Raw genomic sequence first — 26,646 nt, 5'->3', positions numbered from 1 at the left:
GAGTCATAAAAGAGCCAAGGTTGCCTACCCCTGTCCTAGATCCTTGCCGGTCTGTCTGACTGTCCGTTCCCACCGAAATTTCTAAATTTCTTTCTATCCCAAGCGCCACGAGGCCACTAATTTTTTTTTAAAAACAGCAGTTTCCTCTCTGGCCTCCTTTCCTAAGGACTTGTGACTTCACTGGCAAGTGACTTCACAACGATCAGGGTCACAGATTCATCCCCCCCCTCCTCCACCAGCTACGCTTAACTACGGTTTATCAAATTTATTTTTTTATTGTTATAAATGTAGGTTATGTCCCAAGAGGCCGGGTTCACATGATTCGAAGGAAGGCTTCGTGCCGCAGGCTGAGTCAGCCGAGATCAACGGGCCTCATCAAATCTTCATTTTAAAAAAATGTGCAATTGGGAAGCAGCGCGTTAAAAAAAACAATGTTAAAAAGCAAGCCACAGTGGCGAAAGAGGTAGCTTTGGTGTGTGGCGAAGGGATTTTGTAAAAGTCTGTACGTGAAGAAGAGTCCAAACAGCTTTGCTTCGTGTCTCTAGCTACACAAAACGCTCCCCAGCGTCTTTTTCTTTCTTTCTTGGGTGTTTCAGTGATTTTTTGCTAAATTCAGCCATTTGCCAACCCAGGAGGTAATTTGCTAAAGAAAGAAAGAGAAGAAAAAAAAGCAAATTTTATTAACTTCAAAGAAGCACTAGTGTGTCTTCTCAGCTGCTTCTTTGCCAGTCTTCTGTTCTTATTTGTTTTTTCTGTTATTCGCTTTGATCAGGCCTTTAGTCTTTTTGTAAATAACTCAAGGCTGTAAAATATATTGAATACTCCTTCTTCTTCCTCTTTTGCCCAAAACAACAACCCTGTGAGGTGGCTTGGGCTGAGAGAGAGTGATTGGCCCAAACTCACCTGGCTTTCATGCCTAAGGCGGGACTAGAACTCACCGTCTCCTGGTGATTGGCCCAAAGTCACCCAGCTGGTTTTCAGGCCTAAGGCAGAACTAGAACTCACCGTCTCCTGGTGATTGGCCCAAAGTCACCCAGCTGGTTTTCAGGCCTAAGGCAGAACTAGAACTCACCGTCTCCTGGTGATTGGCCCAAAGTCACCCAGCTGGTTTTCAGGCCTAAGGCAGAACTAGAACTCACCGTCTCCTGGTGATTGGCCCAAAGTCACCCAGCCGGCTTTTGTGCCTAAAGGCGGGACTACAACCAGGGTCTTCTTTTTATTGGACCAAAGCCATCCAGCTGGCTTTCATGCCTGATGTAGAACTAGAACTCTCAGCTTCCCAGTTTCTAGCCGGTGTGAACCATTTGAATCACTTCATTGTTACTTATTTTTATTTGGAAAAGGTTTACGTTGCCTCAAATTGATGGGTGCGCCTCACAAGGGCCTAGATTTCGGGCTGATTATTTATTTTGTTCATTTATGATGCCCCCCGCTGCATTTTCCACCCACCCACCCCCTGACCACCACCCCCTCCATCTGTTTGCTTCAGCCTCTTTCGCCAGTCTCACCTTTCTGGCCTGGATGAGGGGCCAAGGGTCGCTGGCTGAGGGTGAGCCCATGTTGGCACAGTGCGAAGTGCCATTGATTAAAATGGCCGGTTCTGAAGCGGACTCGTTCGTGAGGACGCTCAGCGCATGCCAAGGATCAATGTCGCCTACGAAAGATTGGGGGGAAAAAAGGGAAGAAATCTGACGATGCTACCTAGTTAGGGCAATGTAACGTCTGCAAGAAAACAAGCCAGCTTAGAGAGCACCAAGGACCCCTCGTGTCAACCCTGAACTACCAATATTCTCCTTTATTAGAGAGCCGGTGTGTTTTCCATTCTCGGCAAAATAAAATCCACTCTAGATCAAGTTTGGCCGCTGCTAACTTCACATCCATCTCGGTGTCCACGTCGCCATGACTTGTCAGAAGGGTTTTTCAACCTTCTTAGGATTTCCTAGTGGTCTCCTCTCCTAAGGTTCCACGGTTCCAAATCCCACCTAGCTTTTTAAAAGCAGAGGTCGTCATCCTCATACCGTTAACGAAAAGGACTTGGCTGGCTTTGGGATGGTCGGCCCCGTAATAGTCGTTGGTGAAAGACACGGCTTCGCTCACGTTGCGATAGGAGATGTTGAAGACTTGAGCGCAGATATCTAACTGGTAGGCCAAGTTCATTCGGGGAGAGAAGGGGCAGTGTGAGTCCTCGCAGGTCTGGTCTAAAATGGGAGGAAAAGCAGTTTTGAAATGAGATTTATCATGCAGATGCACTAACAGAGGGATAGAACAAGATCTGGCAAAGTGTTAATGCCACTTTACAAGGCCTTGGTAAAGCCACACTTGGAATATTGCCTCCAGTTTTGATCACCACAATATAAAAAAGATATTGAGACTCTAGAAAGAGTGCAGAGAAGAGCAACAAAGATGATTAGGGGACTGGAGGCTGAAACATATAAAGAACGGTTGCTGGAATTGGATATGTCTAGTTTAATGAAAAGAAGGACTAAGGGGTGACATGATAGTGTTCCAATATTTGGGGGGCTGCCACAAAGAAGAGGGGGTCCACCTATTCTCCAAAGCGCCTGAAGGCAGGACAAGAAGCAGCAGATGGAAACTAATCAAGGAGAGAAACAACCTAAAACTAAGGAGAAATTTCCTGACAGTGAGAACAATTAATTAATGGAACAGCTTCCCTCCAAAAGTTGTGGGAAGGTTTTAAAGAAGAGATTGGACAGCCATTTGTCTGAAACGGTATATAGGGTTTCCTGCTTGAGCTGTGGGTTGGACTAGAAGACCTCCAAGGTCCCTTCCAACTCTCTTGATATTCTGAACCTCATTTTCTGTCCTTGCAAAAAAGCAAGCAAAAAGCAAAATGTTGCTTCGTGGTTCAAGATCAACCTCCAGCTTTTTCAGGGGAGGGGAGAGAGGAGGGGGCAGCCACAAGCACATTGGAAACAGACTTTTCGGCTGAACTTTGAGGAGCTCAAATGGGATGGCGAAGGATAGCAAGTAAGGATGGGGAAAGGTCAGCGTTCTTTGAATGCTCACTTACAATAGCCAAATTCCGTGCAGGTCTGGAAGTACCACTGTCTTATACCTATACCCGACGTCCCAATGCTGGTATTGCGTAATTCCTCTAGAATTTCCTCGTGAGAGTTCTCCAAACACGGCATGCCGTTCTGGTCCAGAATTAGCTACCCCAAATAAGATAAGCAAAAGATCCTGCTTACTTAAGGCCTGTTGGAACTCTGCCTCTTCTGCCTATCCCATAGGAACCGGCGAATTCGGCACGCTCCGGGTTTATTTATTTATTTCATTGGCATCCCGCCTTGTTTATTTGGACAAATAACTGAAGGGGGAGAACGTAGCCCCACACACTTTTCTCTTCCTCTTTTCCACACAACCACAATCCTGTGAGCGGGAGTGGGCTGAGAGTGACTCGCCGAAAGTCACCCAGCTGGCTTTCATGGCTAAGGTGGGACTAGAACTCCCAGTCTCCTGGTGACTGGCCCAGGATCACCCAACTGGCTTTCGTGGCTAAGGCGGGACTAGAACTCCCAGTCTCCTGGTGACTGGGCCAGGATCACCCAACTGGCTTTCATGGCTAAGGTGGGACTAGAACTCCCAGTCTCCTGGTGACTGGCCCAGGATCACCCAGTTGGCTTTCATGGCTAAGGTGGGACTAGAACTTCCAGTCTCCTGGAGATGGGCCCAAAGTCACCCAGCTGGCTTTCATGGCTAAGGTGGGACTAGAACTCCCAGTCTCCTGGTGACTGGCCCAGGATCACCCAGCTGGCTTTAAGGTGGGACTAGAACTCCCAGTCTCCTGGTGACTGGCTCAGGATCACCCAGCTGGCTTTCATGGCTAAGGCGGGACTAGAACTCCCAGTCTCCTGGTTTCTAGCCTGGTGCCTAGAGCTAGCTGAGTCTCACCACCGGCACTCATCACTGGTTCCATTGGGATCACCAGTCAGGAACCTAGGCAGGGCCTTCTCTGTGGTGTCCCCGTCAGAAAAACAAATGCCTTACGAGATTGGTGACAATGAGTCTCCGATACGGGGAGCCGATGCTGCTGTTGGTCATGATGCTGCAGATGCTTCTCACGCTGCTCCATGGGATTATGGCATTGTTGTACTGCACGACTCCCATGAAGATGTCGGCCAGGTTGGTGACCAACGCTTGGCAGTCCCTGTCCCCTTGCAACGGGCTGCAGGAGTGAAAATCTATGCCGAGTTTTGCCAGCCACCCGGCACGCACCATGCTGTCCACGGAAGCGAAGGCCTCTCTCACTCTTTGCAGGCACTGGGGGAGAAAGTAGAGAAGCCCCACCCCCAACCAGAGTTAGGAGGGTCCTTGGAAGTAGGGGGACATTCAGAGTTAGGGAGCAGGAACTCCAGATTTGTAGCACAGTGGGGAAATGCACGTGGAGTTAAGAGGGGTAAAAAAAAAAAAATTGAGATCCACACACTGTCAAGTATGCATTGCTTAATGGTGAGTTTCTAGATATGTTTGGGTTCAGGAAGTCTGTGAAGCCATTGCGCTGAGCTACCAAACCAAGAGGTCTGGGTTCTGGGTTCAAATGCTCAGGGGGTTCTGTGGTTGGAGGACAAGGCTTCAACACCATATGCACCCTCTTGTTAATTTGGACACTCCTGCAAATACCCCCGTTGAAATTGCATGTGCGAATGCAATTAAAGAAGTCTGGTCTCGGTTTCCTTCCTTCCTTTCCTTCCTTCCATCCTCCCTGCCTCTATTCTTGTTTTCCCTCCTCCCTCCCTCCCTCCTTCCCTTTTCCTTCCTTCTTTTATATGCAGCCTATCTCCCCAATAGAACGATTCCTTCTTTTTCTTCCCTCTTCCCTTCCTTCCTTCCTTCCTTCCTTCCTATCGCTTGTACTTTATTTTCTTTTTCCTTATATTTGTATTGTTCTTACTTTACAACCCTTTTTAAAACGATTTTGTTTTAAAAATGTTCTTTTAAGGGAACTGACCTCTGTGGAACCTCCGACCACTGGATTTGAGAGACTCGCAGCGACAACCTAAAGAAATGGAAGCGAAAGGAAAAATGACATTGATGGGATCTCTCCAACGTGTGACCCAGCTTCTTTCTAAAATATTGCAGCTTCAATCTGGAGTGAAAGGTTTCACAACAGACTTTCCCTGGCCACAATGGTTAACCATTGTGTTAAAAAAAAAAGATAAGAGCTAAATTTGTGCCAGGAACCAGGCTGCTTTCCTTCTCTCTTTTTCCTCCTACAAAGCGGAAAGCCCCGATTTTCTTTCCTTCCATGAAATATGTAGGCAAATCTTTCACGGTGCAAGCAACGCACAGCTCAGCGTTTAAGCCAGGGGTAGGCAACCTTGGCTCTTTTATGACTCGTGGACTTCAACTCCCAGAATTCCTGAGCCAGCCATGCTGAGGGGAAAGGGAGAGGTTTCCAAGCTGAGCCATGCTGGCTCAGGAATTCTGGGGGTTGAAGTCCACGAGTCATGAAGGGGCCAAAGTTTCCCTCATGCTGGCTGAGGAATTCTGGGAGTTGAAGTCCACGAGTCATGAAGGGGCCAAAGTTTCCCTCATGCTGGCTGAGGAATTCTGGGAGTTGAAGTCCACCAGTCATGAAGGGGCCATAGTTCCCCCATGCTGGCTCAGGAATTCTGGGAGTTGAAGTCCACGAGTCATAAAAGAGCCAAGGTTGCCTATCTCTGGTTTAAGCTTAAAATGTGTGGATTTCAACTCCCAGAATTCTCCAGCTAGTGTTGCTGGCTGGGGAATTCTGGGAGTTGAAGTCCACCCATCTTAAAGTGGCCAAGACAAAAACAACTACACAGAGAACTCAATGATTGTGCTTGCTTTTTTCCTCCTTTCTCTCTTCCAATTTAGAAAACTCCATATTTTTGCCTTTTTTTTTTTTTTTAGCAAATTCGGCAAACAAATCTGTCTGCTTATTTGTGACGAGCTGGGTTTAATCTCCCAACGATCGTCTCGAAATTCAGAGGTCATTTTGGCTCCCCCGGCCAAAAGCTGACCTTGTTGTAGCCTGTGAAATCCATCTCGGCTCGAACTGGAGCAGAAGACGCGACGGCAGCGAAGACCAAGTGGGGAAACTGTAAGGAAGAAAGGAAGGAAGGAAGGAAGGTCAAGAAAGAAACGGAAAAATATTTTCCCTGTAGGATTATGGGACCCTTGGTAAGGGAAGAGAGATGGCCTTCAAACTAACTTGGTTTCTCTGGCCCGTGACCTCCATTAAACCCTGTTTCTGACGTGCAGAAGAAGGCATTAAAGTGCCCCCCCTTCAATACTCCAATTTTTGCAAGAAGATCCTTCTTGTTGTTAGTTGCAAAGTCGTGTCTGACCCATCGCGACCCCATGGACAACGTTCCTCCAGGCCTTTCTGTCCTCTACCATCTTCTGGAGTCCGTTGAAGCTCACGCCTGCTGCTTCAGTGACTCCATCCAGCCACCTCATTCTCTGTCGTCCCCTTCTTCTCTTGCCCTCCATCTTTCCCAGCATCAGGCCCTTCTCCAGTGAGTCCTTCCTTCTCATTAGGTGGCCAAAGTACTTCCAGATCCTACCTTAAGCCTAAACCAGGCGGCCAAGGAACCAGGATATGAGCCTCCAAAGCAGATCCAGGTGTGATTCGCTCTCAAGTTGTACTTCTGGGTGATAAAATGGCGGAAGGCAACCAGATCAGACAGACTGAAAAGAAGAAGGTTGAAGTCCTCATATCTCACATCTTAAAAGTTGCTAACGTTGGCAAACACTGGTCTAAACGGTCTAGTAAATTCCAGAATGAGGATGTTGCCCACCCCCTCAAGTGAAAATTGGTAGCTCTGGGGCCACTTACGCTTGCTGGCTAGACAAGAACTGAAGGTTTTCATCCTGCAAACTATCAGGGTTAAGGCTGGTCCCGTAGAAGCGATGCTCCAAAGACACCACCATGGCTTTGTACTTCTCGGCTAAACCTACATGATGTCCTGAAATCAGAATAAAATGCAACAGGGTGATGAATGATGGAGGAGGAGGAGGAGGAGCAGGAAGGAGGAAGGAGAAAGGAGGAAGGAGAAGAGGAGGAGGAGGAGGAGGAAGAAGAAGAACTGGGGGTCCATGGTTCTGAGCTTGGTGCTTTTCCTGCAGACATTTCATTACCCAACTAGGTAACGTCATCAATGACAGAAGAGTGGGTGGGGGAAGGAGGAAGAGGAGAACTGGGCATAAGAAGAGGTCTTTTCTTCCCACACCCCAGGTAACTCTATGATGATTCTATGAGGCTTCTCCTGTATGAGGCCTCTCCTCTATCGGGCAGTAGGGAGATCTCCAGGGAAGGAGTCAAAAAAGTCAAGATGGCGGCCACAATGAGATGATGAAGTTTGCAGAGCCAGGACCCTGGGCATTTTCCCAGCTGCCCATCCCAGCTTCTCTCCTTCCCAGGGAGACGAAGCCAAGCTGAACGCTGCTCTCCGGAGCGTGGCCACGTGGTCGCCACCGCTCAGCCCGACTCACTTACCGGCCAACACGGAGAACGGCGAGAGGGTGGATTCCCCTCCAATGTAGAGGAAAACGGGGCCGGTGGGACGTTGCCACAATTGCTCATTAATCCAGTAGCGCTGAATTTCGGAAAGAAAGACGGAAGAAAACCAATTCAATATAAAATCAGAAGTCAAGAAAAGCCACAAGGCTGAGAATTAAGAGCGGGGCACTGCTCAAATTGGCATCCGATACAGCGGGGGTGTCCAAAACTGGGCAATTTTAAGATTTGTGGACTCCCAGAATTCCCCATTCAGCATGCGATTAAATTTTAAGATGTGTGGACTTCAACTCCCAGAATTGTGCTGGCTGAGGAATTCTGGGAGTTGAAAATCCACATATCTTAATATTTAATAGCACACTGAATGGGGAATTCTGGGATTTGAAAATCCACATATCTTAATATTTAATAGCACACTGAATGGGGAATTCTGGGAGTTGAAAATCCACATATCTTAATATTTAATAGCACACTGAATGGGGAATTCTGGGAGTTGAAAATCCACACCTCTTAACATTCAATAGCACAACGGCTGGGGAATTCTGGGAGCGGAAGTCCACTCTTCTTAAATCGGCCACGGTTGAGAAACACCACCAAGGCAGGGCCGACCTGCATGTGTACCGCTGCCCGTTCTCAAGTGCCATTTTTCACCTGGTTAAAGACACGTCTGTCCTGCCGGTTGAAGTGGTCCAGAGGCTGGGGGATGCGCCCCGCCTCAACCGGGATCCTGTTTAGCATCGCTGGTCTTTGGCTGTGCAGCTGCCAGCGAATCTGGACTTCTTTCACGGTTTGTTTCTCCCGCTGCTGCTCGACATGCTGGCGGAAGAGCCAGAAAAGTTTGCCTAAAAAAGGGAAAACAGAGGGAGGAAAAAAAATAAAGGATTTTTTTTAAAAAAAATAACTTTCCACTATGCTTCAGTTATCTCAAGGTGGTTTCCAGTTGGATGCAATGGCTGGCTTGTTTGAACCCTGTCTCTTAGCCACGGTAGCTGGGAAATTACCTTCTGAATTAGCTGACAGTTATCCCAGGCTTGTTCAATGAATAAACCATACAGGCAGTACTCAATTTACAACCGCAGCTGAGACCAACATTTCTGTTGCTAAGTGGTTTTGCCCCATTTGATGACTTCTTGGCACCGTTAAGTGAAACCCTGCAGCTGGTAAGTTAGAAACATAGGTGTTAAGTGAATTTGGCTTCCCCATTGAGTTTGCTTGTCAGGAGCAAAAGGGGATCACGTGACCCCGGGACACGGCAACCGTCATAAATATGAGTCAATTGTCCTCAATTTATTTCAAAACTTGGGAAAAATTTTTATCGATGGTTAGAGACACGTTAGAATATGAACAGAACTTAAAATTGAATTGAATTTTAAAATTGAATAGAATAAGTGATAGATCTTTAACTAAGTTTTATTTTTTCTTAGATTAATGACATCTGTATTACCAGTGACTTTAAATACTAATGGTGACGATTAGAATTAGCTGATGAGTTCTTAAGTATGAATAACTATTTAGAAGAATTTTACTTATTTATCAAATTTTAGTTATATGATTATAGTTAATTCTACCTTTATAATTGTTTAGTATTATATGAATTATGTTTATTTAACATTTAGATCCGGACGTAGCTTGTTTGTTAAAGCTTGGGATTATTATGGGGTGTCGCCCCATTATTGTACCTACCTTTATCCTACCCCAAATTCCTATTCCCATTCCCCCTATACCCGTTTTGACCTTATCTTTTCCTTACCTATACAAAATCTAATAAAATATTTATAAAAAAAATAAAATAAATATGAGTCAATTGCCAAGCATCTAGATCCATGGGGATGCTGCAACAGCGAAAAACGGTCCAAGACTCTTTTTTCAGCGCCGTTATAACTTCCAACAGTCACCAAACCCACTTGTTGTAAGTCAAGGACTATCTATAGCAGTGATGGCGAACTTTTTAGAGACCGAGTGCCCAAACTGCAACCCAAAACCCACTTATGTATCGTCGGGTGCCGGGTGGGCGTGGCCCATTGGGTGGGTGTGGCTGCAGTGGTCACGGCAGACTGGGTGGGACTAAAAAGTTCAATCAATCAATTCCAACTTTCCAAGATCTTTTTTTTTCCCACGAGAAGTTGAAATTGACTGATTGATTGAACCTTTTTTTTTTTTGCACACGGCGGCGGAGGCCTAAAGCGAAAAGGTTTTATAAAACCCAGCTGAAGGCCTAGGACTGGGGCGACCGAATGCGTGCCCACAGAGAAGGCTCTGAGTGCCGCCTCTGGCACCCGTGCCATAGGTTCACCACCACGGATCTATAGTTTAATTGTGGCTTAGGTATTTGGGCATTCAGGATGTGCAGGCTTTAGTTACATTTGCCTCCGGCAAGCGGCCAGCTTTAGGCATCCATCCGTTGGGTCTTTCTGCATCTCTGGGAATCAATCCTTTCTCGAATTTCAAGCGGCTTTTTTTTTGTAGTTACAAGAAACTTTCCAGTCAATTCCAAGCCATTTTTACAAGTAGTTCCTTGTTTTTTGAAGAGGCAAGAAGATGCTTTTTTAAAGCTGCTTCTGCAGAAGTGAAACCGAGCGAAGCGAAGACGACTCGTTCCGGCTTCTTAATTCTCAGAAGCTGGAGACAGCAAAAAAAAGGGCATCACAAGTCACTGCATTTCCTGAAAGCGACTCAGAAATTTTATCAGCCACAGTCAAGCTTCATTTTTCTTTTCTCTGGCCACTGGGCAAGATAAACCCAAAATACTTGGGGAGGAAATCCCAAATAGATTTGTGCACAAATAAATGCAGAATATATCGCGCAGAAATCAATGCCAGGTCCACTGTTGCAGGAGGAAATTCAGAATATATAGCCAGTCCTCAAGTTACGACGATTGGTTTGGTTTAGTGACCGTTTGAAGTTTACAACAGCACTGAAAAATGTGACTGATGGACGTTTCTCACACGGCTGCTTGAAGCATCCCCAGAGTCACGTGATCAAAATTCGGATGCTTGGCAACTGACTCGTATTTACGACGGTTGCAGCGTCCCCCGGGGTCACGTGATCCCCTTTTGTGACCTCCTGACAAGCAACGGGGGAAGCCAGATTCACTTAACAACCGTGTTGTTAACTTAACAACCGCAGTGATTTGCTAAAACAACTGTGGCAAGGAAGGTCGTAAAACGGGGCAAAATTGACTTAAGAACTATCTCAGCATTTGGGTCTCAACTGCAGTCGTAAGTCGAGGATTCCCTATATTCTGCAGAAATAAATTCAGAATAAACTGCGTCACACAACTTCACTCAAATGTCCCGGATGATGTCTTTGCCCCAGCCTCACCAGGACTGACTCCAAGGAGCCAATAACCTCCAACTAACCAAAGATTCGAAATGTCAGGCAAAAGGCATCCCAGCAGCAGGGTAACACCTTCAGATGCAGGAGCAGTCTACCATTAATCACACACACTACATAGGAGGGAGCGGAGGATGCTTTTACAACTGCAAAACTGAGCCTCCCCTTGCCGGTGCATTCTACCCCTGAATCTCACCTGGTGGGGCAAGATCTGTAATTAAGCATGCTGGAAGTGGAGGACCCTCTGCTTTTCAAAGTAGAAAACCTGAGCCTCCCCTTGATGGTGCATTCTACCACTGAATATCACCAGGAAGGACAGGGGGCCCCATTTAAGCACCCCGAAAGTTGAGGTGTCCTTGCTTTTACTGCCTACTAGACAGCCCCACGGTGAGATCGGCAGCTGATAAATTTAATAAATAATACCGCTGTAGAAGTGAGCCTCCGCTTGCCGGTGCACTCTACCACTGAATATCACCTGATGGGGCAAGGGGCTGTAATTTAGCATCCTGGAAGCGGTTTTACCACCACAAAACTGAGCCTCCTTTGCTGGTACAGTCTACCACTGAGTATCATCTGGCTGGGAAGGGGCTGTGATTAAGAATGCTGACCCCCCCTCCGCCTTTAAATCCCCCCCCCAATACCGAACTGGCCCCTGTGGGAAACCGGAACCTGCTCGTCCCCACCAGAAGCCAGCAAACGGGAGAGGAGAAAGGAGGCCACCCGGTAATCCGAGCGGCCGGTTTTTGTTTTTTTTTCCACCCAGAGACTTCCAAACTCACCTGCGTGAGCAAAAGCGAGCAGGGCAACCAAGAGGAGCCCGCAGGAGAGGCGGAACCGAGGCAGCATCTTCCAACCCAGCCCGGAGCCGAAGAAAACGAGATCCGGAGCAGAAAGCGAAACGAAGCAAAGCGAAGCAAAACTGAAGCGCTCGCCCCAGCAAGAAAAAGCCGCGCTCACATGACCGGCGGCCCCTCCCCGCCTCTTGGCCCTCCTCACTTTGCAGAGGGACGGGCTAGGGGGCAAGGGTTGTGTGTGTGTGTGTGTGTGTGTGTGTACGTGGCAGGGGGCAAGGTGTGTGTGTGGACGTGCTAGGGGCAAGGGATGTGTGTGTATGTGTGTGTGGACGTGCTAGGGGGCAAGGGATGTGTGTGTGTGTGGACATGCTAGGGGGCAAGGGATGTGTGTGTGTGGNCAGGGATGGAGGACCCACGACAACAAAATTAATCAGAAAAATCAAGCCGTGAGAAAAAGGTTAGCCACGTCAGAGAAAGCCACGTTCACACGCTCAGCCGCTGATCTTTAGTAAAAGGCGAACCATTTCCACGACCTGAAGCGGAACTCGGAGAAAAATCTCGGTTCCTCGTTCCGCGAAGTCGGAAAACTTTCTCACCACCAGGGGGCAGCAGCGTCGCGGCGGTAAACTCCCGCCGAGGATCGCTGATGGGGATGTCGAATATTATTATTATTATTATTATTATTATTATTATTATTATTATTATTATTATTATTATTATTATTGTTGTTGTTGTTGTTGTTGTTGTTGTTGTTGTTATTGATCATCGCACAGTCAGCCAGATGTTCAGGCTGGATTTGGCATTTTGTCTACCTATCGAGTCATTATTATTATTATTATTATTATTATTATTATTATTATTATTATTATTATTATTATTATCGTTATTGTTTTGTTATTTATTTCAATTTATGGGCCGCCACCTCCAGGGGACTCCGGATGGCGATCAAAAGGATAAACTTTGACATATCGAATTTAGAGGCGCCCTAAAAAAGATTGCTTATGCAGTGGAGGTGACCCCTCCCCAAGGCGAGAAAGGGGAGGGGGCTTCCAAACAGGGGGGTGCGAGCGGGGTTTCCTACAAACCACCCAGATTTGCATTCAAATAAACCCCGATTCGGCCCAAAGCACTCAGACAGCAAACACAACTCCCCAATCAGTTTTAAACTAGGCTAGTTGATCTATTTGATGCATAATTTATTACATTTATGTGGTCTACTATCTTATATAGTGATGTATCCTATACATATACATATACACACACACATGTACACACACTATACATACATACGTATGTCATGTATGTATGCGTGTCATCTTTCGCTATTGCTACAGCCGTAAATTGGGTGGCTGCCTAAATTTGCTTAATAAATCCATAAATATCCAAAGAAACTACGGACGGCTATACAACATAGTTACATTTTAAGGGAAAAACGTCTAAAAACTCAAGACAGGGATGGACAAACCCAGATTTGGGGTTTAAAAACCCAGCTATGAGTAAACCTGGTCCCAAAGCCAGGTTGGGGACTCTGTTCCCCTTAGGAGGCGAATCTAAAGGGGGGGTTCACTACCTGGATTCGCACCCCGCACTCATCTGCAGACTCAGCGTGTTTGGCTACGCTCCGTACCGGGCGGGTGGGGTCAGTCTATCGGACCTTTAGGGTGTCCAGCCTTGAAAAGTAGGCACGTTGCAGAAAACGGGGTCCCGCTCACCCGCAGAAAGTGGAGGATGGGCGGGGGTCGTGCATGCATTTCCCATCTTTTGCCCCCCAGCAGATCAAGGCCAATCGAATCTGCCGCCCCCCCCCACCCACCTGGTTGACTCCCAGACCGCAAAGCAGGCTGGGAATTGTAGGAAGGCGAGTGTCACCTCCTTGTGAGGCTGGGGGGGGGGGAGGAAGGAGAGCAAGGGTCGATCCTAGCTTGCAGTTTGGGGGAGGGTACCCTGTCTCCCCAAACTTGTTAATTGGGGGGGGCAAAGAGAAGCCACCTCTGCATCTTTTTCCATTAGAAAACCTCGCAAGGAAGCTTAACCTTCCTCCCCCCCCTCCATCCTGCCTGGTGCCCCCCCCCAATTATTTCTCCTACTCCTCCTCTGCTCCTGGCTTCACCTTTGCAAGGTCGCCTCCGCCCATCTGTCCCTGGGGGATCAAGGGAGATTACCATCCAATCTGCCTCTCTACTTTCCTGCTTTAAAACCTGCTGACAGGTTGGCAGATTAAATTTTCTGACCCCCCCTCCCCATCTTCCTCCCTCCTCCATTTTTCTTCCAATTCAGCAGGTCAGCCAGCAACCAGCTGGACTTAGTTTCCCCCCCCCTTCCTCCCCTGTATCCTCGGAGGGCGAGGTGTTTCTGAGCATGCATGGATTGCCCCTCAAATTTCTTTCAATGGCCCAAAAGGATAGGCTCTTATGGAGCATCGCCTTTAGAACACCTGGTCCTAATCTTGACCAGGTAATTAGGAATATATGGCTGGATACTTAAAAATAGAGCCTTGGGTCCCCCCCCCCATTGGATCCTTTCAGCCATTGACAGGAAGATCTATTTCGAGCAGTTGAAATATGTAATTTAGATATTTAAGGAAATGCTGTATCAGTTCTCTGTTACGAAGGAGGCTATAAGTTTTAAAGTCGGATCCGTCAAAAAATTACCTGGAGACATCCAGGAAATTTGCCAAAACTCAAAACTGACTTGAATGAGATTGTACTTTTTCAAAGCTCATTTATAAAGGAGAATTGGGGGGGGGGGCTTATCGAGTGCCAGAGTCTCCTATGATGTTGCTAAGTGAGGAATGTATTTTTACGATGACTATGATCATGATTTATCACTTAATTGCTTTTGTGCACACTGAGAGCTTAGGCACCGCACCGGAGACAAATTTCTTGTGTGTCCAATCACACTTGGCCAATAAAGTATTCTATTCTGTTTTGTTCTGTTCTATTTCATTCCATTATTCTATTCTATTCTATTCTATTCTATTCTATTCTATTCTATTCTATTCTATTCTATTCTATTCTATTCCATTCTATTCTATTCTTATTCTATTCTTATTCTTATTCTATTCTTCATTCCTTCTATTCTATTCTATTCTATTCTATTCTATTCTATTCTATTCTATTCTATTCTTATTCTATTCTTCATTCCTTCTATTCTATTCTATTCTATTCTATTCTATTCTATTCTATTCTATTCTATTCTATTCTATTCTTCATTCCTTCTATTCTATTCTATTCTAATTCTATTCTATTCTATTCTATTCTATTCTATTCTATTCTTATTCTACTCTCTTCATTCCTTCTATTCTATTCTTCATTCCTTGTTATAAATATGTTATAAATAGACGTAAATATGTATGTAAATATATAAATATGTAAATAGTATAAAATGCAATATGTAAACGGTGCAAAAGATCAATGACTAGGAAGATATATGGTATATGGTATATGGTATAGTATGAATGGCAAAATAACAGCCAGAAAAGTCACACTGGGTCCAACCTGTTTTTAAATGTTTACTTAATAAAAATTTAAAAAAGGGAAAAAAAACAGCAACCAGGAGAGATTTGAATAAAAGCGGTCACCGTTTATTGACTAATGCCGCGTTTGGGCCAAGAGACCCTCCCTGTCTCCTAACCCGGGCTGATCCTTTTAATTCTAAACCCTGTTCTCTTTAATTAAAAAAAAGGTTACCCCAGGGGACGGGCGTGCCGATCAGCAGATGCCACCGGGCAAAGAAAAGAACCAATTTGCCATCCTTAGCAGCTCCTCTAATCCCCTCTAATTCAGTTACCAATCTGGAGCGCCTTAAGAGGATTGGGGGCATTTGCTAAATTAGATAAGTAAAAATAACAAATGTCACTAAGTTGGAAGGCTCGGGACGGGTGGGGTGGGGGGCTGAATCTGGAGGGCAGGAGCCGTTTCTAAAAGGTGAGGGCATCACACCCCCCCCAAAAGTGGACGAAAACAGGCCGATGGAAAGCTCTCCATTTTTTAGCTCTGCTGAGAGAAAACCAATTGGGTCTCTTCTTCCTTTTTGTTTTTAACAGAATGCAAATTGCTTTGCGTTAAGGGGATTTAACCGTGGTCTGGAATAGGGGCAGCCATCGGAAGGGGTTAAAATGGCAAAGTCAAGTTTTTGCAGGCTCCTTCTTCGTTTTTTTTGGGGGGGGGGGGATTTGCTGTCTAACAGAAGCTCCTGGACTGAAGAGAAGGCTAAGAATGAATTAGAAGGACAGCTTCTTCACGAGGTCAATTCTGTTCTCTTGTCACTCCAGAGCAAAGGGTGTACGTGACAACTTTTAAGACTTGCGGGCATGTATGGTTGGCTGGGGGATTCTGGGAGTTGAAGTCCACAAGTCTTAAAAGTTGCCAGGTTTGGGCACCCTTGCTCCAGAGCACAGGATTATAGAAGGATGACCGAGATCTAAATGGCCAGCATCTGGATAGTTAGGAAAGTCTTGGGGGATCAGGATCTCAAGAGCTTCTCTTGGGGATGGATGGATGGATGGATGGATGGATGGATGGATGGATGGATGGATAGATAGGTGGGTGTGTGGGTGAATGGATGGGTGGGTATTTTGGTGGATGACACCTACTCCTTGTTCTATTCCTCCAACAAGTCAGTTTGGGGTCAGATGATCAACGGATTCCAAACGTGTGGATTTACTTCATGGAGGAGCCCCATTTTCCTCAGCAGGATCTACTCAAAATGGCGGCCATCACAGCACAATTGAAAGTACTTCGCTGAAGTTAGAGAAGGGCCACCAGCACTCAAGGGGAAATTGGAACTTAGTTCGCTTGTGGCTACGTAAGGATTCTCGGCTGAGTCCTCTCTTAATGCTACCTCAGAATCTTCAGACGTGCCAATCCCGTTAATGTAATCTTACAACAAAGTAGAACTAGTTCATCTGAGTGTGCTTCCTGTCTAGACGAACTCACTGGGCTAGCAGTGGTTGAGTTGAACTCTTAGGGGCGTTGCACGATGTAATCCATCAGAATCTAAACAAACCATGATCCGAATGATACGGGTTCCGTCAACACATCAACACGCTTACTCCCGCCTTGGCATGTGTTGTGCAAAAAATATTAAGCTTGCAGCAGATTTGACCGAGGACACAGTTGTGATCGGTGATCAATCCAGGGCCAAAGAGGATCAATAGCTTTAATTGATGGAGGGCAAAAAGCACCTGGCCAGCTGTCACCCCACATTCAAGCTGTTTCTTGTTTTCAAAAGGGTCTCTATTCCTTGACCCCGAGCCAGATTGACCAACTATTTATATCTCCTTCTGCAGGTTGAATGAAGTCCACTGATAACAGCTTGCATTGCCGGCAGGAAAAATATTACACAATTTAAGCTGCTGTTTAAGGCACACCTGGCTGTTATTCTAACAAATTGGCAAACCTGTCTGTCCAGACCTGAATTGATTGTGATTTCCTGCCTTAAGCCCTGCATTTTATTAGATTTAAACTAGCTTGCAAAGCGTTGGTTGCAGACCAGATAAAATTCCACTACAGGCAAGTCCTTGACTTACAACCACAATTGGGGAGCAGAATCTCTGTGGGCTAAGCAAGACAGTTGTTAAGTGGGTCACACCCAATTTTACCTTTCTTGTCGCAGTTGTTCCGTGAATCACTGCAGCCGTTAAGCAAATCCATTTTTACCCCCTTGTCAGGAGCTAGCTGGGAAGGTCACAAATAGTGATCACACGATGCTGGGATGCTGCAACTGTCAAAAATACACACCCGTTGCCAAGCGTGCCAATTTCGATCACGTGACTGGTAGGACGCTGCGACAGTTGTTAAGTGTGAGGATCGATTGCAAAGTCACTTTTTTCAGCGCCGTTGTGAGTTTCAACGGTCACCAAACGAACGGTGGTCATTCAAAATGCAACCATACTGGGTTTTTTTTAATCATGTACTTATCCCAATTACAGAACCAATTGTTTTGACCCGGAATTAAAATGGCAACAACGCCCCACACACAAAACCATTCTTGCTTTGAATAGATTTCGATGCGTTGTTGGTTTTTTTAAACATTTTAATATTTTTTGCTTTTTTTTTCTTAAATCCACCAACAATTTGATGTAACTGCACAGGAAACCGCTTGCCACAGACTAAGACAATAATAAATAGAGATCCATCCACAAAAATAATTTGAATGAAATGTTTCTCATCTACAGCCAAAGCAACAGTTGTTTCTTTTGTTAAAAAAAATGACTAAGATAACTAAACTAAAAAAAAATAAAAATCTAACACCAAGCATTTATTTTAAATTGGAGAGTCCAGTTCTTAAATGCGTTGGAGAGAAGTAAAAATAGCCATATTATATATATTAAACACTTATCACTGTTTTTTACCTGTACAGTTTAATAAAATACAGCTTGGATAAATGAAGCCATATGTAGAAAATGTTAGGTTTCTCCATTTATTTAATTTCAGCTTGCTGTCCTCTTTGTCACTTTAGACCCCATGTTAAACAAAATGGCTAGCAAAAGAGGTTTCATTGCCGTTTAAAATTCTAAAGGATTCATGTGATGGCTATAAAATACAAAAAATTTCCCTCCAGTTTAGTTGTGGGTCAAAAATGATTTGATGGGATTGTACTATAAAATGTAGACTCCTATTTTAATCAACATTGGATTCAAATTGTGTGAAATTAGCAAAATGTTTCACCTGCAGATGAAAACCACAATTAAAAAGATGGTTTGACAAGTTGACCATTTGCTATCCCTTCCAGCAACTTATTTTAGATTTTTAAAAAAATTTCTGATGGAACTTTTACTGGACTTTTATACATACATATATATATATATATATAAATTGGGGAGGGGGAAAAATCATCAAAGGGTTTCCTACGTAAAAAGATGCTTTGACAAGCTGACAATTACTCTCCTTCCACAAACTTTTTTCAAGGGCACACGTGCTTGTTTTAGATTTTTTTTATTTTTATTTTTGATGGAAGTCTTATTAGGGTTTTTTTCTTTGTTGTTTTTTTTTTATACAAAATTTGGGACAAGGGAAAAAATCATCAAAGTGTTTCCTATTTAAGAAGACATTCTGACAACCTGACAATTATTCTCCTTCCACCTTTTTTTTTTAAGGATGCCTCTGCTGTCTTATTTTATCGTTTTTCAAAATTCATTTAGAACTTTTATTAGGTGTGTGGTTTTTTGTTTTGTTTTTTACAAAAATTGGGGAGAGCGTTTCCTACGTAAAAAGACATTTTAACAAGCTGACAATTACTCTCCTTCCACCAAAACTTTTTTCAAGGGTGCACATGCTGACTTACAATTTTTTTAAAAAATGGATAGAACATTGATTAATTATTATTATTTTTTACAGAGGGAAGAATCATCCAAGTGAGATCCCTGCCTTAATAAAAAGCCGAGAAATTCTGCATTGGTTTTTCATTCACAATTCAAAAGGCTTCTGCTTCAAGTCGCTTAATTTTACTTAATTTCCCCACCTAAAAGGCTTTAAAAATTCCCATTAATCTCCGCAGGGACAAAATGTTAAGAGTTGGCCTTGGAATTTCATTGGGTCCAGCATCCCGTTTGTCAAAGGGAATACTGAGATATTGAAATCTGGAGGCCACTCAAAAGTTTTTGAAAAGCATATCGTGCACTGGGTGGAAAAACAAAAATCTGGAGGCCTTCATACACCCATCTGATCTGTCCAGGTCCAAAGTTTTATCTATCTAAATACTCTCAGCTTTTCTGTTTTAACCTCTCCAACTAAACCTATTGCTATTTTTTTAGGGGGGGGGGAGTTGGGAAAATAGGAAAGCCACAGAGGGATAGTTGGAACTTTCTTACAGGTGTCCGAGAATGAAATTAGATGGATTGATCCTGGGGTGTCATTCCTCTGCAGATTGAGATGGTCGATTAAACAAAAGCTACTTTTAATTCCTTGGCCAAGGTAAGCTTCTTAGCTTTTCAGTGTAGTTGTTTGCACAAAGAAGAAACCAGGTAATAAAGGATGAAGGCTACAAAGACCTCATAATGGAGAAAAGCACTACCAGATAGACTTTGGGGAGGAGACTAAGATGGATGCTGTTGGCTACTGCTGGAAGTAGCAGAGACGTTTGGACCAGACTCTGCTCCTGGGGGGAGGGTCGCTGAGATGTGTGGCAGACCCTCAAGAGACGTCTCCATAGCTTGGGACTCTTGCTTTCAAGGGTGGGCTTTCTCCTCCTGTTCGAACGAGCCTCATGGGTCAAGGAGACAACTTGGATCAGGTTCTCGGAAGAGTGCTTAAGTAGGAACTCAACAACTGGCTCTTGTGTAAAACTCTACGTTGAGCTAATAAAAATGGAAAAAATCCTACCCCCTCCCAAAAAATGCCAAAGGCCATCAGGAGCCTGGTCAACTCAAAAGTCCCCCCCCCAAAGTTCTCTCAGAAGCTGCTCTTGCAGAAACTCAGGTGAGGACGAAGAGATGGAAGAGATGGTTTGACCAACCCTAGCGAACGGTCAACTCCTGCAAAATTGGTTTCTTCCTGCTCAGTGATGGCTTCTTTGATGAGTCCGTTGGATACGTCACCTGGGTTGCTCACCCTAGTAGTGCTAAATTCCCGGAAGGTCCTGACTGATCTTCACAGCGGCTGTTGACTCGAGTGGAATCCAGAAAGAGGTCCCTCTCCCCAGTCGGGGCTTCAGCTCTTCCAGAAGTCTAAAGCGTCAGTTCAGCTGAGTTGGGGTGCTGAAGGGTTCAGAGCCCCAAGTCCCGATTGATTGAAAGCAGTTTCGTGTCCCAGCCTGGGCTCTCAACTTCTCCAATTCAACCTCTTAAGCCGTTGGCTTCCCCAAGCATGGTCGAAAAAGCAAGCGGTGGCAGATGTTTGGATAGGCAGGACCGAGGGGAAAGGAAAAGACGAGAAGATCAAGCAAAGAGGCAGAATAAAATGGACGGGAGAGGGGTTGCCCTCCCCCGCCCCCCGAGACAACGGTCAAGGAAAACGAGGGGTCCCCAGGACCGCCTTTCACAAGACCTGGAACTTCCAAGAGCTTTGATCTTTGTAATCCAAGCAATCGGCAGCATTGAAGTTGAGCTTCCAGGAGGCCGTGGGGTCTTTGTAGTCGAGGCAATCCACCGAGCTGAAGCTCATGCCTGCCCCGCTGTAGCCCTGGCTGGAGAGGGTGGCCGGGGACTGGCTCAGGTGGCCGCCCATGGTTGGGGTGGCCAGGGGGCTCAGCGCGGCACCAGGTGCGGAGAGCTGAGGGTGCATGGGGGACAGGTAGGAGCTGCAGTCAAGGCTACTGAAGTAGGAAGTCGAGCCGGCGTAGGTCTGGGTGTAACCCGGTGCCTGGGTGTAGGTCATGGGGAAGGCGGCCGACCGTTGCATGCAGGGGGTGGTGGAGGAGGCCAGGGGGTCTGGCAGCGGAGAGATGGAGGCCGGGCTCCAGATGGAGACGGTGGCGCTGGCGCTGGAGCTGGGGGCCACCGAGGTGCCGGTGGGCAGAGGGCTGTACTGCCCGTTGGCGCTGGTTTCGGAACTGGTCTCAGGGGCTGGAGAGCTTTTTTTCTTGGCCGGCCGGGCTTTGGCCTGTCCGCTGCTCTGCTGTTGCTGCTGCCGACATTTGGCCCGGCGGTTCTTGAACCAGACCTGGAAGAAAGGAGAGAGCAAGGTGTGCAGGGCGGAACTGAAAAGAAGGGTCAATGTTTCCCTCTGGGCGGAGGAGGCATTTAAATGCGACTCAAGGCAGATCGAAGTCTGGAAATGTTATTGGCTGGTCTTCCCTTCTTCTTTTTGCAAATAATTCAAAGTCGTGAACCTAATCAACAGACCTTCCTCCTCCTATTATCCCCACAATAACAAGCTTGTGGGGCAGGTTAGGCTGAGAGGGACTAGAACTCACCATCGCCTGGCGATTGGACCAAATTCACCCAACCAGCTTTATGACTAAGGCAGAACTAGAACTCACAGTCACCTGGTGATTGGCCCAAATTCCCCCAGCCGGCTTTTATGCCTAAGGCAGGACTAGAATTCACAGTCACCTGGTGATTGGCCCAAATTCCCCCAGCTGGCTTTCATGCCTAAGGCAGAACTAGAACTCACAGTCGCCTGGTGATTGGCCCAAATTCACCCAGCCGGCTTTCATGCCTAAGGTGGAACTAGAACTCACATTCGACTCGTGATTGGCCCAAATTCACCCAGCTGGCTTTTATGCCTAAGGCAAGACTAGAATTCACAGTCGCCTGGTGATTGGCCCAAAGTCACCCAGCTGGCTTTCATGCGTAAGGTGGAACTAGAACTCCCCATCTCCCACATTCTAACCTGGTGCCTTAACCACTAGACCAAACTGGCTCTCAGGGGACAATCAGCAAGGAAGATCAGGAATCTATTTCTCTTGGCTGATCATCTTTCTTAAGACCCGAAGTATTTCACCTGTTTTCACAATGAAAGTATTGGGGCTTTGACTGCTACCTGCTACCATCTCATGGACCTACCATCTGCACGAATCTAGGAAAAAGTACTGGGACTCCTCCATCTACAGCTTCTGTCTGTCTGTCTGTCTACCTACCTACCTACCTCTATCATCTCTTTCTCTGGAAACTAATCAAGGAGAGAACCAGTCTAGAACTAAGGAGAAATTTCCTGGCAGGGAGAACAATTCTTTAGTGGAACAACTTGCCTCCAGAAGTTGTGAGTGCTCCATCACTGGAGGTTTTTAAGAGGAGATTGGACAACCATTTGTCTGGAATAGTACAAGGTTTCCTGCTTGAGCAGGGGGTTGGACTAGATGACCTCCAAGTTCCCTTCCAACACTGTTATTCTGTTATCTTGTTATCCATCCATCTATCTATCTATCTATCTATCTATCTATCTATCTATCTATCTATCTATCTATCTATCTATCTACCTACCTACCTACCTACCTACCTACCTACCTACCTACCTACCTATCATCTATCCATCCATCCATCCATCCATCCACCCACCCACCCACCCACCCACCCACCTATCTATCTATCTATCTATCTATCTATCTATCTATCTATCTATCTATCTATCTATCTATCTATCTATCTATCTATCTATCTATCTATCTATCTATCTATCTATAAATGGAACCATTACGTTTCCAGATAGCCTCAATTTAACACTACGCCAAATTAATTAATTTTCTATGGATCTTGTTTCCATTCTTTCTCTTAGCTTTCAGCTCATCCCAATCGCTATCGCAGACAACTCTTTTGTGGGGCCGTCGCTGCACTTTGTTATACAGCCTTTCACCCACAGATTATACAGTAACGGTAACAAAAACAGGCCAACGCTTTGCAGAAAGCTCACCTGGACTCTGGACTCGGGCAGGTTGATCTTCAGGGCAACCTCTTCGCGCATGAAGATGTCCGGGTAGCGGGTCTTGGCAAACAGGGCCTCCAAGATATCTAGCTGGGCCCGTGTGAAGGTTGTGCGCTCACGTCTCTGCTTCCGTGGAGTTGCTGCAGGGGAAAAAAATGGAACGGAGTCCGGGAAGGATCAAAATGCACGTTCTACCATCAGAACTGGTTCTGGTTCTATCTCCATCGCTCTACACGTCCCACAAAATTCCTCTTCTTGTTGGCCTCCTTTTATCTTCTCAGTTTGGTCATTAATTTCCCTAAATAATACTGGTTAGTGTTTCATTGGCATCCTTGGTGCTCACTGAGCTTGCTTGTTTTTTTGCAGGCTTTTCGTGACCCAACTAGGTAACGTCTTCAGTGCTATAAAAGAGTGAGGTTTGTAAATATAACGCAACCCCCACTCCCTTCTAGCATTGATGATGTTATATAGTTGGGTCATGAAATGTCTGCAAAAAACAACCAAGCTCAGAGAGCACCAAGGACCCTGTAGTCCTCCTCCTCCTCCTCCATGCCACAAGCCCCACTCCTTTCTTGCACTGATGATGTTACCTAGCTGGGTAATGAAACGTCTGCAAGAAAACAACTTAGCTCAGAGAGCACCAAGGACCCCACAGTCTTCTCCTTCTCCTTCTCCTTCTCCTTCTCCCAAACCCCCCTCCCTTCTAGCATTGATGATGTTACCTAAGTGGATCATGAAATGTCTGCAAAAAACAACCAAGCTCAGAGAACGCCAAGGATCCTACAGTCTTCTCCTTCTCCCAAATCCCACTCCCTTCTAGCATTGATGATGTTACCTAAGTGGATCATGAAATATCTGCAAGAAAACCACCTAGCTCAGAGAGCGCCAAGGACTCCACAGTTCAACCCTGACCTACACATAATCCCTTCTAGTATTTCACCTGCTTGATGATTTAAAAGCAGATTAGACCAGCTTCTAAAAAGCAAACTTTAGCCATGATAGTGGTAAGGGAGAGCCAGTTTCATGTTGGGTTAAAGGCACCAAATGAAACACCAGGAAGCCATGGGTTCTAGGGCAGGGGTAAGCAACCTTGGCTCTTTTATGACTCATGGACTTCAACTCCCAGAATTCCTGAGCCAGCATGGCTCAGCTTGGAAACCTCTCCCTTTCCCCTCAGCAAAAAAAGATGATTAAAGACTCCCAGGGCTATAGACAGGCTGAAATTTCTGCACAATAAATTAAAATTAAAGCAACATGGGTCATCTAAGATCTTTACCATTACCCTCTAAGTAGCAAATCTATACGCCATGCATATTAGTGTCTATGGATTATATTAATGATCTTTATTACAGCAGGCTAGCTATCAATAATCAATAGTTGGTTATTGGCAGTTTTTGCTCACTGGATGTAAAATATGAAGAGAAAGTTTTTCTGCTGATTTTTGCTTGTTAATCTTTGCTTTTGATTTAGGAAAGCAGAGAGGGATTTTAAGATGAAGTTAAAAGACTTCAAGTCAACCTGTATAGTTCCATTGATAAACTTTATTGGAAATTCCAGGTACATATAGCGAATTCCTCAGAGGAAGTGTGGGGAAAAAATTATTAAAGGGATGTTTGATTTTTAGAACAGTGAATACAATCATAAAAGCAAGCTGCACAATGGAATAAAGAAATGTGGAGGGCAAATAATTTTAAACAGTATTAAAAAAATTTAAATAACAAATAAACAGTTAAGCATAATTTAGCTGAAACAATCTTGGAATCTTTGTTCCCTTTTTCCTCACTGATTGTTACGGTTTAATTTACTTTAATGCTTCCTTCAAGTTTGCAATTGGTATAGTAAAAAGATAAAGCAGAAAAAAAACCCCAACTCTTGTTCATTATTGCTAATTTAGCCTTAAGTATTTAGCCCCTTTTAAATCCGCATTTCTTTTTATGGAAGTAATGGCAAATTTTGAAGGATGGCTTTAAAATCCAGATTTGAGGGAACCACACTTTTAATATGGTCCTGAACTGTAAAAAAAAAAATCCCACCCGTTGCGGCAGTTTTTATTACAACAAATACATCCTGTGTTGCAGTATTATTCTGTGTCACAAACGATTGCATTCTGCTTTACGAAATGTTGTAAAGGTTTATATTCTGAATTATAAATTGCTTTATGTATTATCGTTTTCTTTTTCTTTTTTCAAGCTAGAAATAGGTGTCTTTAGGCCTAAAGAACTGAGAACCCCTTATAAACAAATAATTTATTATTTTTGGCCGGGAAATTCTGAGAGTTGAAGTCCACACATCTTAAAGTTGCTAAGTTTGGGGGGGAAAAAAACCTGATTTTATTTGCTTACTACTCTAAATATTGTCTCCCAATTTTATTTTCTTTGCGCAGCTTCTACTTCCTCACCAGACGTCCTAGGTGAGAATCAGCCATTATCTCCTTCTTATAATATGGGGAGAGGGGAAGGTTTAAGCAGAACTGTAATTTTTCACCTAAAATCCACAGAAACGAAATGAACTAACCAATGAACAGATTACAGCCATAATACACATTATTGGAAACCCCAGTACAGCTGAAAGAGAAGCAACTTGAGAACAGCTATTTTTATTCTAGCCATCTTCCAACACGAAAAGGAAAACTCTAAAACTCTTCTGCATAATTTTATTTAGAAAAAAAGCGGGTCAGACTTTCTGAAAGAGAAATTTTAAATTTTATTTAAAAAGAAGAAGAAAGCAAATTTCACCATTCCAACTTTGCGCGAACAGAGAAACGGGAGCTTTCTACCTTTTCAAAAGTTATCCTTTATCCCTTCCCCGGAAATATTTTTGATTTTTTATTTCTTATGAAATAAGCCCATGCAGGAGGTTTGAAGGAGGGGATTGTCTGTGAAAATTTACAGGATTTCTTTCCTTAAAAAAAAAAAACCACATTGACTCTCAAAGTCCAGAACATGATAACCCATACAATACTGAAAAACCAAACAAAACAAGATTATTATTTTTTTTAAAAATATGGAAATCCACTTACTGGGGTATCCCACGGCGGAATGCAGTAAATCCATCCCGGGTCCAGCCAAAGTTAACCCATTGACTGCATAATGTGGTTGCTTGATGTAGGACATCATGCTCAGAAAAATGGTGTCCCTAAGTCTTCTCTTTGGCTTTGCAGTCAAGGTGACGCTCCTTCTGGTCTTCAGTGAACTTTGAGAAGATGGCTTTTGGACTTATCCTGGCCACTCAGCATCCAAGGGCAGCTGGAAAAAAAAAAAGACCCAGGGAAAATTGGTGGTCTCCTGCCCCAAAGGGGCCAGTGGTGGACAACAGCCTGGCCAGTGGAGAGCAGAAGACAAGAGAGAGAGACTCTTCCAGTCTTTCAGAAATGGTGGGAAGGTTTGGAGAAGACAAGGGGGTCTTTCTTTCCTGCACAATACAGCCAATGAGATGGGCCTTTTCAAAACTTGACTTTGGGGCCCCACCTTCCAAGCAGCATTTAAACACACACACACACACACACACACACACCTACAGGCAAAGGCACACATGCCTCTCCATCCAGCTTGAAGGAGGAGCCAACAGGGCTGGGGGTTTTTAGCAACTCAAAAGACGAAGCTAATGGGTCCCCAGCAAAGCAATCAACTCCATTCTTTGTGAGTCTATTCTTATTTAAATGAGCAGGTTAAGTCAACTCATTAAATGTTATGGATGCCTCCCCCCCCCCACT

General features: G+C 44.9%; 2 protein-coding genes across 3 annotated transcripts; both read right to left on the bottom strand.

Moving 5' to 3' along the window:
- Window positions 1-276: 276 nt before the first annotated feature.
- PRSS16 (serine protease 16) lies at window positions 277-11,741 on the bottom strand. Its single transcript, XM_015824586.1, has 12 exons — window positions 11,617-11,741; window positions 8,156-8,346; window positions 7,484-7,583; window positions 6,824-6,953; window positions 6,552-6,675; window positions 6,006-6,083; window positions 4,970-5,017; window positions 4,009-4,281; window positions 3,032-3,173; window positions 2,019-2,198; window positions 1,509-1,654; window positions 277-643 (listed from the first exon to the last, which is right to left on the bottom strand). The coding sequence occupies exons 1-12, from the start codon at window positions 11,681-11,683 to the stop codon at window positions 593-595; spliced, it is 1,530 nt and encodes a 509-aa protein (XP_015680072.1). The 5' UTR covers window positions 11,684-11,741; the 3' UTR covers window positions 277-592.
- Window positions 11,742-20,609: 8,868 nt separating this feature from the next.
- LOC107295269 (homeobox protein otx5) lies at window positions 20,610-26,050 on the bottom strand. Of its 2 annotated transcripts, none has more exons than XM_015824577.1 (3): window positions 25,941-26,050; window positions 22,923-23,085; window positions 20,610-21,233 (listed from the first exon to the last, which is right to left on the bottom strand). In XM_015824577.1, the coding sequence occupies exons 1-3, from the start codon at window positions 26,048-26,050 to the stop codon at window positions 20,610-20,612; spliced, it is 897 nt and encodes a 298-aa protein (XP_015680063.1). The 2 variants fall into 2 exon arrangements, with proteins under 2 accessions (XP_015680063.1, XP_015680064.1); XM_015824578.1 differs by having other exon boundaries at window positions 22,923-23,074; window positions 25,954-26,050.
- Window positions 26,051-26,646: the final 596 nt, after the last annotated feature.

This window comes from Protobothrops mucrosquamatus, unplaced genomic scaffold, assembly GCF_001527695.2.
Source record: "Protobothrops mucrosquamatus isolate PMUCROS unplaced genomic scaffold, P.Mucros_1.0 scaffold2283, whole genome shotgun sequence".
Classification (NCBI taxonomy): Eukaryota; Metazoa; Chordata; class Lepidosauria; order Squamata; family Viperidae; genus Protobothrops; species Protobothrops mucrosquamatus.
This window is presented reverse-complemented; position numbering and strand designations above follow the sequence as displayed.